Source organism: Saimiri boliviensis, chromosome 3, assembly GCF_048565385.1.
Source record: "Saimiri boliviensis isolate mSaiBol1 chromosome 3, mSaiBol1.pri, whole genome shotgun sequence".
Lineage (NCBI taxonomy): Eukaryota > Metazoa > Chordata > Mammalia > Primates > Cebidae > Saimiri > Saimiri boliviensis.
Window position 1 is genome coordinate 81,208,894 of NC_133451.1, and position 16,907 is coordinate 81,225,800.

Sequence of the window (16,907 nt, forward strand, 5' to 3'; positions counted from 1 at the left end):
TGTGGTTTGGGGGGAGTGCTAGGACACAAAACACATGACTGGAAAGCTGGGGGCTTCCTCTCATTGCAACACCCAGCAGCCAGTTCAGGATCTGCCTCAGGTTACTGGGCTCATAATTACTACAGCGCGTAGCAGAGCAATGCAAATACACAGCAAAGCAAGGTCCAGGTGATTAAGAGTTTTGACCCTGAACTGAACTCTCGAACTTTGTGCCAATGAATATGCACCATTTTATGTTTCAAGAAATTAAAGTGAAAACAGGATATCTTTACTCTTAACATTAAAAATAAATAAAAATTTAAAAGCACACATTTAAAAAATTCTAACAATGGAATTTTGCACAATAAGGAAATAGGGGTGAAATGGAGCCTGCTTATCCAACCTCTAGGGAGTCCATGCCTGCACTGGAAAAGTGCATTGTCACTGCCACCAAAGCATTCAGCCAGCTTTCTCTGTGCACACTCTGTGTGCTTCCATGACCCATCTCCCATCACTGCTTCCTCACCGCTTCAGCCAATGAGACCTACAGCCAATGCTGCAGACCTAAGCTGCCAATTCTTTGCCATTCTCACCTGTCTTCACCACTCAATCTATATCTATGGCTCCTAAGGAGACTGGACAAACAATACTCTTGCTTCTAGGATAAAAGTTTTCCTAAGGACACTTCAATAAGCAAAGGGTTAAGAGTTATGTTATAATATAATTTATTTGAGGAAATCCTACTTATATTTACTCATGAGTTACATATTAAAAAACAAGAATTTTTTTTTCTTTCTGGGCTTGGTGGCTCATGCCTGTAATCCTAGCACTTTGGGAGGCTGAGGAGGGCAGATTGCTTGAGCCCAGGAGTTCGAGACCAGCCTGGGCAACATGATAAGACTCTGTCTCTACTTAAAAAAAAAAACACACACACACACAAAATAAATTAGGTAGGCATGGTGGTATACGCCTCGTAGTCCCAGCTACTCAGGAGGCTGAGGCACAAGAATTGCTTGAACCCTATAGGTGGGGGTCACAGTGAACTGAGATCGCACTACTCTACTCTAGCCTGGACAACAGAATGAGACTCTGTCTCAAAAAATAAATTGATAAATAAATAAATAAATAAAAATAAGAAATGGTAATCTAAAAAAAAAAATACCACCATATCTTGAAATCATTAAAGTTAAAAGAAAATCTCATTACTGCAACAGTCTAGTGGCATCAAGATTTAAAGTAATGGACACTTTTAGCATGAAGCAAACCAAACTGTGAAAACAGAACCATGATCTGTGATAACTTGTTTGTGGAGAACCTAGTCTGGAAAAAATATTACTTCAATGTTTCTACTTATGTCTTTTAAAATTCACTTAGAAATTCTGATGGGAAATCCATTATGCTGGCATATTTTCATTAATCTCGTAATATACTTTAACAGATCAAGCTTCCAAAATAAGTGCAAATGACTATATCAACATGCATGCATGTGTATACAAAAGTCTATATTTTCACATAGTAAAACTTTTAAGAATATTCAATTCAGTATTGTCTCTTTTTTTTGAGACAGAGTCTCGCTCTGTCACCGAGGCTGGAGTGTAATGACGTGATCTCAGCTCACGGCAACCTCCACCTCCCAGATTTAAGCCATTCTCCTGCCTCAGCCTTCCAAGTGCTGGGATCACAGGTGTGTACCACCATCCCTGGCTAATTTTTGTATTTTTAGTAGAGACGGGATTTCACCATGCTGGCCAGGGTGGTCTCGAACTCCTGACCTCAGGTGATCCTCCCATCTTGGCCTTCCAAAGTACTGGGATTATATGAGCCACCATGCCAGGCTCAGACTTTTCAAACTAGACATTCCACATGCTTTGTCAAGTTTGCTTTCAAACTTGTTATCATATACTAACACTGAGTATTATGATTAAGATGTTTCCTAAAAATTTCAAAGTTCTAAAAGTGTTTTCAAAGTCAGCTTTCAAACATATTGACAAAATCAATCTTGTAACCTTGGCATGCTTTCATAAGGTGTGTCTGTGTTATTCTTTCTGGCATTAAAGAAAAGAAAACAAGCAGGCAAACTAAACAATGCACAATGGAATGCACAGACCCCATCTACTTCCAAGTTGATCTGTTCAGGAAACCCTTGGCACATTAAGTGAACATTAAATCTTCTCACACAGATAATCCATTCATTGTAAGATTTTTCCAAATACAACCTTTGGAAGATGTACTATCAGAGGCCAAGTTTGAATCATGTAAAGAAATAAAGTCAAAGTACAGCTGTAAAGCAACAGATACAAAATTTATGAGCAGAGAGCCATAAAACATTTTAACACCTCAATTTTCAAGAACTCAGAATTCAAACAACATACAAAATTACAAACCCTAAATCAGTAATCATTAAGCTGTAGCCCACAGGTCAAATAGGGCCAGCCACCTACCTTTGTTCACCCATGAGCTAAGAATGATTTTTTACTTTATTTTTTCTCATTTTTTTAGAGGCAAGTTCTCACTCTGGCACTCAGACTGGAGTGCAGTGCTATAATCATAACTCACTGCAGCCTCAAACTTCTAGGTTCAAGCAATCCTCCCACCTCAACCTCCCTCCTGAGTAGCTAGTACTGTAGACATGCACCACCATACCTAGCTCATTTTATTAATGGTTGAATAAAAGTCAAGGAGAATGATATTTCTTGCAATATAAAATTTACATAAAGTTCAAATTTCAGTGCCCATGTATAAAATTTTATTGGAATACTGCCATGTTTGTTTATTTATGTTATTAGCTACGGCTGCTTTCACACTAAAATGGCAGAGCTGACTACCTGAGACAAAGATACTTGGTCTGCAAAGCCTAAAATATTTACTACCTGGTCCTTTACAAAAAAGAAAAAAGTTTGCCTACTCCTGCCCTAAGCTAATATTCCAGTTTTTTACAATTCTAAACAAAACTTGTCCTGCTAAGCAGATGCTCAGGGAGATACAAGGTTCTATTCTTATTCTATGAGACTGCCACTGCTCTGAACATGGCTGGAATTCCTTTTGTGAAAGTGAGTTCACTGATGAGGCAGGGAAGCTAAACCTGCAGGCACTAGGCCAGATGTTAGCATTAGAAGGAAGCCTAGTATCACAACATGCAGAAACTTAGTGTGTGACAAATAGCTCTGTGTTCTAATTATGCCCTCTCCAGAACTACCATGTAGGTGATTTGGACAAGGCATTTATAAACCACTTTTTGAAGCAAGATAATTCAAGTTATTTTCCGAGTAAGAAAAATCCAATGCATACATCACACTACAAGAGCAAATCGTTACATCATTTCACTGCTGACAATAAGTAACCCAGGTTGATCCTACCAGACTGATTTCCAAATGATATCAAATCTGCACTCAAAGAATAACATTTTACCCTTAAATGATATATAAAAGTGCCAATGTTCTCACAGAAACACCAAATTATAAGTACCAAAACCATTTGGAGCAATTAGCAGTATGGCTCAACTAGGGACACAAGCTAGATATATTTACATATATTCTTAAGTATGGAAATGACGATGCACAAGTTTAAACGTCAGTAATATTTTGCTAGAGCCGACAATGTGCCATTCTTTAGTACTCAACAGAAACTCAATATTGTTAACAAAAATAGTAGCCCCAAAATAACGAGCCAAATTGATTTATTTGAAGAACAGACCAATTAATTGGGAGTACTAATGTTTTGGGTGACAGAGGGGTTAAGAATAACAGAAAAGGCCAGGCATGGTGGCTTACACCTGTGATCTCAGCACTTTGGGAGGCCAAGGCAGGAGAATCGCTTGAGCCCAGGAGTTCTAGACCAGCCTGGACAACATAATGAGACCCTGTCTCTACAAAACATTTAAAAATCAGCCATGTGCTGTCATGCACACCTGTAGTCCTAGCTACTAACGAAGCTGAAGTGTGAAGATTGCTTGAGTCAACAGTTTGGGAATGCAGTGAGCTATGATTGCACCATGGCACTCCAACATGAGCAAGAGAATAAGACCCTGTCTCTAAAAAAAAAAAAAAAAAAAAAAAAAAAAAAAAAAAAAAAAAAAAAAAAAATTTAAAGAAAAGAATAACAAAAACCATAAGGAGTAATAATCACCAACTACCACAGAGTCAACCAAGGAATAAAGAAACATTATCTCATTTTGATGAACAGAAAGTTAATCTTTTGTGAACTCAAATTTGATTACTACCTTTGTATCACCTGTTAAGGAAGGTCAAGGTCAATGATAAGGCATAGCACTTTGCACACAAGCTCTTCCCTTGGAGAGGCCGGCCCATGTTCTCTTCAGGTGTATTCAGTGACAGTAGGTGAAGGTTTCCCTGACCACCTGATTCCAACTGCAAATCAACCTTCTTCTCCTTATTTCTCTCTCTTCCTCCCCTTTCTCTGCTCCTTCTTTGCTTAAACTTTCCCCATAGTTCCTCTACTATCTAACATGCTATATATTCAATTTCTTTATTATTTATCATACCTGTCCTCATCAGAAAATTAGCTCCGTGAGCAGAGTTTTATTTTTGCCCATTTTGTTCACTACTGTATTCACATCCCTAAAGTACAGCACATGCCCCACGAGAACGTTTTGAATGAATCAGTGAATAAAAGTGAACAGCTACCAGAAAACCCCAAACATAGCTGACATTTCCTTCACGTTTTCCAAATAAAAATATTTTTCTACTAAGATTATTCATTACAGCTTATCTAAACCAACAAAAATTCTGAGTTAGGTAGTCTAAGAAACCACTAAAAACAAGCTGGCCGGGTATGGTGGCTCACTCCTGTAATCCTAGCACTTTAGGAGACTGAGGCAGGAGAATCACTTGAGCCCACGAGTTCAAGACCAGCCTGGGTGGTGGAACTCTGTCTCTACACAAAACACAAAAATTAGCTAGGCAAGGTGGGACATGCCTGTAGTCCCAGCTATTCAGGAAGCTAAGGTGGGAGGATGACTTGAGCCTGGGGAGGTCAGGGCTGCAGTGAGCTGAGTTCATGCCACTGCGCTCTAGCCTGGGCAAAAGAGTGGGACTCTGTTTAAAAAAAAAAGCAGCTTTCCAAAAGTAAAACTTAATTGTGCTTCATCGTTCTGCTGACTGTTTCTATATATTTGTTCTGCTGTTTCTAGTTATTTGTGAAGATAACAAACAACTGCAAGGGTAGGTTGAAGATAAACATATCCTGAAGCAGGTGATAACAGAATCATGTTGTTCCCATTTGACTATTTCAAAAGAATCTGCTGGTTACCTGAGCTATAGAGGCCTGGGGATTACCCAGCAAGTTTTTGAATGAACGCTTGGAAACCCATCTGAGTTGATGACAGAAGGAGGTGGTATAGGTGACCTCCCTGAAGACCGTGGTCTTCTTCTTCTTCTCACCCCTTGAGAGTTGATCTAATTCCGCTTTTGTCTCTTTGTAGAAGGAGGAGTTGATATAAATCTCGGCTAATTTTTCTATGAGTGGCTTATCCTGCTTGGAAGGCTCTATGATCTCCGTGGCTTTGCAATCAGTGGATAAAAAGGAAACATGAACAAGATAACAACTAATTTAGCCCATTTTTCTGTGACCCTTTTCTTGGATTCTTCCCAAACACCTTCATTCTAAAGCTTTAGAAAAAAAAAAAAAAGAAATAAAAAATTTATTAGCTCTGTCATTAGAAAAATATAACAGGCCAGGCACAGTGTCTCACTCCTGTAATCCCAGTATTTTGGAAGGCAGAGGCAGGAGGATCATGCGAGGCCAGGAATTCAAGACCAGCCTGAGCAACAAAACAAAACTCTGTCTCTGTAAAAATAAAGTAATAAATTAAAAATAAACTTTAAAAGAGAAAAAGGGAAAAAAAGAACAGTGCACTAGCCTGTCTACTGCCACAGTCTTATGAATACAGCAAACCTACTGACATTTTCCTATTTGACCTTAATTATTTTAAAATAGACTTCTTATCATATAGTTCTAATTCTTAATATAAAATTATGGTTGTGGCCAGGTGCGGTGGCTCACGCCTGTAATCCCAGTACTTTGGAAGACTGAGGAGGGAGGATCACTTGAGGCCAAGAGTTCAAGACCAGCCTGACCAACATGGTGAAACCCTGTCTCTACTGAATATACAAAAATTGACTGGGTGTGGTGGTGCAGGCCTGCAATTCTAGTTACTCGGGAGGCTGAGGCAGGAGAATCACACTCCAGGAGGCAGAGGTTGCAGTAAGCTGAGATTGTCCCATTGCACTCCAGCCTGGGTGACAAGAGCTAGACTCTGTCTCAAAAATGCAACAACAAAACAATCTGTTCGTTGCTTCCAACTATATGCAAATGTATACATTGCCAAGTTTCTTATTTTAAAAACACTATATAAACAATAAATGTTTTTTAAAATGGTAACTCCTATTAGAACTGACAACATCATATAAATTCTCATTTATAAATTAAAACACCAACAGCACTCACACACAACAAAATATTTGTGTTGACTAGTATCAGAAGACTGCATTAATAGAAATTCACAAAGCTGCATTATAATTAGCCACCACATTGCTAAACTTCAGCCAATTCAATTAGACAAAAATCTGGGACTATAACAGATTCATACACCTTTGAAGTCTTCTTCTCTGTTTAATACCACAGCAGTGGAATCTCCATTAATGACATCCAAGAAGAAGTCTGCAGGGTTATTATAGGCCTCACAGTGATAACCTATGAAAGAAGGGAGGCAAAAAACACAAATTTGATGGTCTTGGAAAATAAAGAGGGCTCACTTTCAGAGGGTAAGGGAGGTGAGGCTAGAGAAAACAGAATCTAACGACTTCTCCCTACCTTTGTTTCTCTCTTCTTCCCACGCCAGTTTTATCCTTTCTTTTTATATATTCAATCACACAATTTTTTTTTTTTGAGACAGGGTCTCCCTCTGTCACCCAGGCTGGAGTGTGGTAGCACTATCTTGGCTCACTGCAACCTCTGCTTCCCGAGTTCAAGTGATTTTCCTGCCTCAGCTTCCCAAGTAGCTGGGATTACAAGCATGCACCATCACACCCAGCTAATTTTTGTATCTTTAGTAGAGACAGGGTTTCACCATGTTGGCTAGGCTGGTCTCGAACTCCTGGCCTCAAGTGATCCACTAGTCTTGGCCTCCCAAAATGCCGGGATTACAAGCATGAGCCACTGTGCTTAGCCTATCTCGCAATATTTCAACAATTCTTTGTCTCCTGGCCAAAAGAAAAGAAAACACTCCAAGACAACCTTGGATTTGCAGGACATTTTACATTAGTGCTTGGTCCTTATTTATCGTAATTCATGAGACCTGAAATAGCTATCGGTATGCTCTGGTGCTTAACAGTACTTCCTCAAAAATCTAAATATAGGCCCAAGAAAAAAAATACCAAAGCCCAGGTGTGTTCTGCTGTCTGAGTTCACCTAGGGAATGCCAGAATGATGGAATCCACATTAGCAATGATTGCTTCCCCACATACTAAATTCAGAGGTCCAGGGCCAGGTGCAGTAAAGTGGCTCACGCCTGTAATCCCAACACTTCAGAAGGCCAAGGCCAGGAAATCGCTTGAGCCCAGGAGTTCGAGACCAACCTGGCCAACGTGGCAAAACCCCAACTCTACTAAAAACGCAAAAATTAGCCAGGTGCTTGTGACTACAATCCCAGCTACTAGGGAGGCTGAGGCACAAGAATCACTTGAACCTGGGAGGTGGAGGTTGCAGTGAGCTGAGAAAGCACAACTGTCAAAAAAAAAAAGAAAAGAAAGAAAAGAAAGCATCACTGCATTTCAGCCTGGGCAACAGAGTGAGACCCTGTCTCAAAAGTAAATTAATTAGTTAATTAATTAATTCAGAAGTCCAAATTAACTGCTGTGCTGCTATAATTCCAAGCAGAGAACAAATCCCCCAAGCAGTATTCTCAGTAGAACATGGCCAGCACAGCACACTTGAACCAACCAGCTCAGATGATGAGATCATCTGAACTCAGCATGACATGAAGTCTGACTCTTAGTTCTTCCCCTTTATTAAAAACTAATTCAGACATATGGCCAATGAATATCTAAAATTATATTTAGAATCATTTATAATCATATCCAAATATCTCTCAAATGAAGCAGGCTGCACAAGCCATTTAAAAAAATCACACATTTCTATCTGAAATTTTAAAAATCACACATTTCAATTTGAATAAAAAGAACCATGCAGCCCAGAATTGTTAGAAATTTTGGCCCATGTAAGTCAGATTTAGGATTAACCACTCTATTGACCAAAAAGCCACCTCATACACACTCAAGGGCTAAAGCTGCAATCTATAGTTGCCAGAAAATTAAATAGTGTCTGCCAGGCACGGTGGCTCACACCTGTAATCTCAGCACTTTGGGAGGCCAGGGCACATTGCTTTAGCTCAGGACTTTGAAACCGGCCTGGGCAACATGGCAAGACCCTGTCTCTAAAAAAATACAAAAATTAGGTGGATATGGTGGTGTGTATCTATAGTCCCAGGTGCTTGGGGGAGCTGAGGTGGGAAGATGGCTTGAGCCCCGGGGTTGAGGCTGCAGTGAGCCAAGATTGTGCCACTGTACTCCAGGCTGGGTGACAAAGTGAGATCCTGTCTCAAAAAAAAAAAAAACAAAAAAGCCTTAAAATATAAAATTAAGCAGCATCTCCATGGGTGCTCATCGAGGCAGACCAACATCATGTGCAAGGAGAAAAATTATAAGGCCTCATCTGTTATACAGTCAAGACAATCATATTATGTCCATCCAAATAATGTACATGTGACAGAATAACTGGCTATAAGGCAAACATATTAATTACTGAACTTTTAAGAAATGGTCACTATAACTAGGAAGCAGAATATAGGCCCAGTAGAAATACTGATACACAGCTGCAGGCACACTCAAGTAAGACAAAAAAGAGACCTAAATAACAAGCTGGTGCTGCACAATGAAGAAAAATACTAGCGCCAGATGGAACAGGTACATTTTGAAGTGATAGATTGTCATGGTATGTCTAGCCAAAGACCAACAGCACTCCTGCAGACCCCCTTTGCTCTCCTTCAGAATTCTATTAATGAAAGGTCTTACAGCATGAAAACGTCAACCATACCAGCTGATTCAAAGTATCCCAAGGCCTCCTGAGCAGGCCCATGGAACATAAGTCTTCCTGAGGCCAATAAGGTGAGGCTATCAAACAACTTGAAGATGGAATATCGAGGCTGATGTATGGAGAAGATGATTGTTCGTCCCTGCTTAGACATCCTAAGTTAAAAGTGAGACAATTATGAGTCATTAAATATCTGAAACTTGTACTTCTTCGTAAAATATTCCTGCCTTTAGATTGTTTGCTCCAAGTTTAACTTGACTCTCTCTTATTAACTTTTCATCTCATATTATTTATCTAGTTAAGAAACCTAAATTCATTTCATTAAAACAGAATAGGAATTTTCAAAGCGTGTTGCATTGACAATCTAGAATCAACTAAAATGGTTATTAATAATGCAGATTCCATGACAGTCTTCCCAGACATTGAATTAGAATCTCTGGGAGTGGGTCTAGGAAATCCTTTTTTTTAGATAGAGTCTCACTCTGTTGCCCAGGCTGAAGTGCAGTGGCACAACCTTGGCTCACTGCAACCTCCACCTCCTGAGTTCGAGCAATTATCCTGCCTCAGCCTTCCAACTAGCTGTGACTACAGGCACGTGCCACCACGCCCAGCTAATTTTTTGTATTTTTAGTAGAGATGGGGTTTCACCGTATTGCCAGGATGGTCTCATTCTCCTGAAAACATGTGATCTGCCAACCTTAGCCTCCCAAAGTGCTGGGATCACAGGTGTGAGCCACCACACCCAGCCAGGAATCCACATTTTTAAGAAGCAACCCAGATAATCTGTAAATATGTTCAAGCTTGAAAACTAATTATGGACTACATGTTAAAACAACAGTCATTTATCCTATTCTGACTTACCATTTAGGTCTTCTGGCTGTTTAGAAATTAGTTTCAACTCTTCTGCTCTAATATTGCAATTAACATTACTAAGTACTTACTATGTCTTTGAAAAATACTTTAGGAATAACTTCATTTCAATTTTCACAATATTGTTGTGAGGCAGTTCCACTATTATTATTACCCCCATTTTATAAATATGTCTTAAAGGATCAAGCAACTGGCCTAGGGATCACAGTTAGTAAGGGGCAAGGCTGGGATTTAATCTCTGGTCTAATTTCATGACCGAAATAGTACTGAAGTACCTTTTTACAGGAGTCACAACTCAACTTACAGGTTGACATGGTTTGGCTGTGTGCCCATCCAAATCTCATCTTCAATTGTAATAATTCCCATATGTCAAGGGTGGGGCCAGGTGGAGATAATTGAATCATGAGGGCAGTTCCACATACTGTTTGCTGGTAGTGAAAAAGTCTCACTAAATCTGATAGTTTTATAAATGGGAGTTTCCCTGAACAAGCTCTCCTGCCTGCTGCCACGTACAACATGGCTTTGCTTCTTGTTTGCCTTCCACCATAATTGTGAGGTCTCCTCAGCCATGTGGAACTGTGAGTCCATGAAACCTCTTTCCTTATAAATAACCCAGTGTCAGGTATGTCTTTATTAGCAATGTGAGAATAGACCAATATAGTAAATTGGCACTGCTGCTGTAAGATACCCAAAAATATGGAAGCCACTTTGAAACTGGGTAACAGGCAGAGGTTGGAACAGTTTGGAGGGCTCAAAAGAAGACAGGAATATGTAGGAAAGTCTGGAACTTCCTAGAGATGTACTGAATGGCTTTAACCAAAATGTTGATAGTGATATGGACAATGAAATCCAGGTTGAGGTGGTCTCAGATGGAGATGAGGCACTTGTTGGGAACTGGAATAAAGGTGACTCTTGCTACCTTTTAGCAAAGAGACTGGTGGCATTTTGCCCCTGCCCTAGAGATTTGTGGAACTAAGAACTTGAGAGAAATGATTTAGAGCATCTAGCAGAAGAAATTTCTAAGCAACAATGCATTCAAGATGTGAGTTGGGTGCTGTTAAAAGTATTTAGTTTTATTCATTCACAAAGAAATAGTTTGAAATTGTAACTTATGTTTAAACAGGAAGCAGAGCAAAAAAGTTCAGAAAACTTGCAGCCTTATGATGCAATAAAAAAGAAAAACCCATTTTCTGAGGAGAAATTCAAGACTGCTACAGAAATTTGCATAAGTAATAGGGAGCCAAATGTTAGTCACCAAAACAATGGGGAAATGTTTCCAAAGCATGACAGAGGTCTTCAAAGCAGCCCCTCCCATCATAGGCCCAGAGGCCTAGGAGGAAAAAATGGTTTCCTGGGCCAGGCCCAGGGCCTTGCTGCTTTGTGCAGTCTCGGGACTTGGTGCTCAATGTCCCAGCCACAGTTAAAGGGGACCAACAGAAAGTTCAGGCCATTGTTTCAGAGGGTGCAAGTCCCAAGCCTTGGCAGCTTCCATGTGGTATTAGGCCTGCCCTTCACCTAGATTTCAGAGGATGTATGGAAATACCTGGATCTCCAGGCAGAAGTCTATTTCAGGTGTGGAGCCCTCATGGAGACTCTCTGCTAGGGCAGTGCAGACAGTAAATGTGGGGTGGGAACCCCCACACAGGGTCCCCACTGGGGCACTGCCTAGTGGAGTGATAAGAAGAGGGCCACCATCCTTCAGACTCCAGAATCCACCAACAGCTTGTACTGTGCACCTGAAAAAGCCACAGACACTCAGTGCCAGCTTGTGAAAGTAGCCAGGCAAGGGGCTGTACCCCACAAAACCACAAGGCTGGAGCTGCCCAAGGCCCTGGGAACCCACCTCTTGCATCAGCATGACTTGTATGCTAGATAGGGAGTCAAAGGAGACAACTACAGAGCTTTAAGATGTGACTGCCCCTTTGGATATCTGACTTGCATGGGGCCTGTAGCCCCTTCATTCTGGTCAATTTCTCCCATTTGGTACAGGTGTATTTACCCAATGCCCATACTCCTATTGTATCTAGGAAGTTATTAACTTGCTTTTGATTTTACAGGCTCAAAGGTGGAAGAAACTTGCCTTGTTTCCGATGAGACTTTAGACTGTGAACTTTTGAGTTAATGCTGAAATGAGTTAAGACTTTGGGGGACTGTTGAGAAGGCATGATTGGTTTTGAAATGTGAGGACATGAGATTTGGGAGGGGCTAGGGGCACAATTATATGTATCCCCAACCAAATCTCACCTTGAATTGTAATAATATTTGTAATAATTATAATAACATTATACAGGTAGAAGAAAAAAAGGCCAAAATCACTGTTTAAAACAGTTACTATTCAAAATATTTTATGAGAAGAGTCACTTAAATTTCTTTTCTTTTTTTTTTTTGAGACAGAGTCTTGCTCTGTCACCAGGCTAGAGTGCAGTGACGCAATATCAGCTCACTGCAATCTCTGCCTCCCAGGTTCAAGCGATTTTCCTCCCTCAGCCTCCTGAGTAGCTTGGACTACAGACATGAACCACCCAGCTAATTTTTATATTTTTAGTGGAGACAGAGTTTTGCCATGTTGGCCAGGATTGTCTCAATCTCTTGACCTCATTATCCACCCATCTTGGCCTCCAAAAGTGCGGGGATTACAAGTGTGAGCCACCACACCTGGCCTAGAAGAGTCACTTCAATTTTAACATTTTCTAAGAACCTACTGTACACTAGCAGTATATACAAGGACATTCTGCCTCAAAGATCAGATCAGGCCACTAGGTCAACAATTTCAGTACAATATGAAACAGGAGAAGCTAAAGATTCCTTGTAAGCAAAATAGGAGACTCACAACCCAGTCTGAAGATTATATAAGTAGAGTTAAAAAGGCCCAACAGGAGTAAGCTAAGAAGAAGAAAAAAAGCACTCGAGGTGGAAGAATAAGATGAACAAAGTGTGAAACAAGAAGGTCTACTATGAAAACTACAGCATGTTCAGTGTTATAGAGAAGAAAGAGAGAAAAAATGTGTGTGTGTGTGTGTTGGTGTTGAGTAAAGAAGCTAAAGAGACAGTGGCAAAACAGGCCCAGCACCGCCATCCTCACCAAGGCCATCCTTCCCTACACTCTTACCTGCTTTGATTTTCTTGATAACACTTTTCACATTTGTTAACTGACTTTGCCTCCAACAGAAGAGGAAGAAATTGTTTTGATCTTTTCTGAATCCCCTGCACCAAGAAATACCTGGGATATAGCAGTGATGAGATATTAACTAAGGAATAATATTCCCATAGCATTTACCTTTTCAGGAGCAAAAGGACAGCATTTGCTGTGCTCGAGTCTAAGCCAGTTGTGGGCTCATCCAAGAACAAGATGGAAGGATCAGTAATAAGCTCCATTCCAATACTAGTCCTTTTTCTTTCTCCTCCAGACACACCACGGATAAACTGAGTTCCAACCTAAATCACAAATATTATCATTGTCAATGATAACAAGCAATCACTATAGTTTGGTGAGCTCCTAACATGTGTCAGTCCTGTAAGAAACACTTTATCTCATTAAGCTCATTTACTCTGAACAGGAAATAAGTGGATACCTGGAAGAAAAAGTAGATTTCTCTTTTATCAGATGAGTAAACTTAGGCTCAGGTCAGAGCTGGTCAGTAACTAAGCCTGATATAAAGCACCTGCTTGGGTGGGGCACTGCCTCACCTGGGAAGCACAAGGGGTGGGGGAACTCCCTTCCCTAGCCAAGGGAAGCTGTGAGGAACTGTGCCATGACAAACAATGCATTCTGGCCCAGATACTATGTTTTCCCCATGGTCTTCACAACCCGCAGACCAGGAGATTCCCTCGGGTGCCTACACTACCAGGGCCCTGGGTTTCAAGCACAAAACTGGGCAGCTGTTTGGGCAGACACCGAGCTAGCCATGGCAGTATTTTTCATACCCAAGTGGCACCTGGAACATCAGTGAGACACAACTGCTCACCCCGCTGGAAGGGGGGCTGAAGCCAAGGAACAAAGTGGTCTAGCCTAGCTCAGAGAATACCATTCCCATGGAGCCCAAGAAGCTAAGATCCACTGGCTTGAAATTGTCTCTGCCAGCACAGCAGTCTGAAGTTGACCTGGAATGCTCAAGCTTGATGGGGGAAGGGGTGTCCACCAAGACTGAGGCTTGAGTAGGCATTTTTTTCCTCATTGTGTAAAGCTACCAGGAAGTTCAAACTGGGAAGAGTCCACCACAGCTCAGCAAAGCTGCTATAGCCAGACTGCCTCTCTAGATTCCTCCTCTCTGGGCAGGGCATCTCTGAAAGAAAGGTAGCAGCCCCAATCAGGAGCTTACAGGTAAAACTCCCTTCTCCCTGGACAAAGCACTTGGGGGAAGGGGTGGCTGGGAACACAGCTTCAGCAGATTTAAACGTTCCTGCCTGCTGGCTCTGAAGAGAGCAGTGGATCTCCCACCACAATACTCAAGCTCTGATAGGGGACAGACTGTCTGCTTAACCGGATCCCTGGCCACCATGCCTCCTGACTGGGAGACACCTCCCTGGGGGAGTCTATAGACACCTCATACAGGAGAGCTCTGGCTAGCATCTGGTGGGTGCCCATCTAGGACAAAGCTTCCAGAGGAAGAAACAGGCAGCAATCTTTGCTGTTCTGCAGCCTCTGCTGGTGATACCCAGGCAAACAGGGTCTGGAGTAGACCTCCAACAAACTCCACAGACCTGCAGCAGAGGGGCCTATTACAAGGAAAACTAACAAACAGAAAGGAATAGCACCAACATCAACAAAAAGACGTCTACAGACAGAAACTCCATCCAAAGGTCACAAACATCAAAGACCAAAGGTAGATAAATCCACAAAGATGAGGAATAACCAGCATTAAAAGGCTGAAAATTCCAAAAACCAGAACTTCTCTACTCCTCCTCCAAGAATCACAACTCTTCCCTAGCAAGGGAACAAAATTGGAAAGAGAATGAGTTTGACAAACTGACAGATGTAGGCTTCGGAAGGTGGGTAATAACAAACTCCTCTGAACTAAACAAGCATGTTCCAACCCAATGCAAGGAAGCTAAGAACATTGAAAATCGGTTAGAGTAATTGCTAACTAGAATAACCAGTTTAAAGAAGAACAAAAATAATCTAATGAAGTTGAAACACACAGCACAAGAATGTTGTGAAGCAAACACAAGTATCAATAGCGAAACAGATCAAGCAAAAGAAAGAATATCAGAGACTGAAGATCAACTTAATGAAATAATGCATGAAGAGAAGATTAGAAAAAAAAGAATGAAAAGAAACAAACAAAGCCTCCAAGAAATATGGGACTATGTGAAAAGACTAAACCTACATTTGACTGGTGTACCTGAAAGTGATGAGGAGAATGCAACCAAGTTGGAAAACACTCTTCAGGATATTATTCAGGAGAATTCCCCCCACCTAGCAAGACAGGCCAACATTCAAATTCAGGAAATACAGAGACTATCACAAAGATACTTCTTGAGAAGAGCAACCCCAAGACATATAATCATCACATTAGCCAAGGTTGAAATGAAGGAAAAAATGTTAAGGGCAGCCAGAGAGAAAGGTCAGGTTACTCACAAAGGAAAACCTATCAGACTAACAATGGATCTCTCTACAGAAACCCTACAAGTCAGAAGAGAGTGGGGGCTAATATTCAACTTTCTGAAGGAAAAAAACTTTCAACCCAGAATTTCATGTCCAGCCAAACTAAGTTTCATAAGCAAAGAAGAAATAAAATCCTTTACAGACAAGCAAATGCTGAGAGATTTTGTCACCACCAGGCCTGCCTTACAAGAGCTCCTGACAGATGCACTAAATATAAAAAGGAAAAATCAGTACCAGCCACTGCAAAAACATACCAAATTATAAAGACCATCAACACTATGAAGAAACTGCATCAACTAATGGGCAAAATAACCAGCTAGCATCATAATGACAGGATAAAATTCACACATAACAATATTAACCTTAAATGTAAATGAGCTAAATGCCCCAATTAAAAGACACAGATTGGCAAATTGGATAGTCAAGACCCATAGGTATGCTGTATACAGGAGACCCATCTCATGTGCAGACACACATAGGCTCAAAATAAAGGGATAGAGGAATATTTACCAAGCAAAAGGAAAGAAAAAAAAAAAAACAGGGGTTTCAGTTCTAGTCTCTGATAAAACAGACTTTAAACCAACAAAGATAAAAAAACAAAAACAAAAACAAAAAAACACACACACACACAAAGAAGAGCATTACATAATGGTAAAAAGATCAATGCAACAAGAAGAACTAACTATCCTAAATATATATACACCCAATACAGGAGCACCCAGATTCATAAAACAAGTTCTTAGAGACCTACAAGGAGACCTAGACTCCCACACAATAATAGTGGGACACTTTAATTCCCCACTGTCAATACTAGACAGATCAAAGAGACAGAAAGCTAACAAAGATATTCAGGACTTGAACTCAGCTCCGGACCAAGTGGATCTAATAGACATATACAGAACTCTCCACCCCAAATCAACAGCATATACGTTCTTCTCAGCACCACATTACACTTATTTTTAAATTGACCACAAAATTGGAAGTAAAACACTTCTCAACAAATGCAAAATTATGATAATCATAACAAACAGTCTCTCAGACCACAGTATAATCAAATTAGAATTCAGGATTAAGAAACTCACTCAAAACCACACAACTACATGGAAACTGAACAACCTGCTCCTCAATGACTACCTGGTAAATAATGAAATTAAGACTGAAATAAATAAGTTCTTTGAAACCAATAAGAACAAAGATACAATGTACCAGAATCTCTGGGACACAGCTAAAGCAGTGTCTAGAGGGAAATTTATAGCACTACATGCCTACAGGAGAAATCGGGAAAGATTTAAAATTGATACCCTAACATCACTATTAAAAGAACTAGAGAAGCAAGAGCAAACAA

General features: G+C 40.5%; 1 protein-coding gene across 6 annotated transcripts in view; it reads right to left on the reverse strand.

Annotated features, from left to right (window-relative positions):
• Positions 1–16,907, reverse strand: part of ABCG2 (ATP binding cassette subfamily G member 2 (JR blood group)) — a 129,701-nt gene that overhangs the window by 18,410 nt on the left and 94,384 nt on the right. For all 6 annotated transcript variants that reach the window (XM_074396420.1, XM_010334783.3, XM_074396417.1 and 3 more), the window contains 4 exons: positions 13,235–13,392; positions 9,091–9,242; positions 6,589–6,690; positions 5,248–5,498 (listed from right to left, as the gene is read on the reverse strand). In XM_074396420.1, the coding sequence (XP_074252521.1) occupies positions 5,248–5,498; positions 6,589–6,690; positions 9,091–9,242; positions 13,235–13,392 (663 nt within the window). The remainder of the gene's footprint in view (positions 1–5,247; positions 5,499–6,588; positions 6,691–9,090; positions 9,243–13,234; positions 13,393–16,907) is intronic.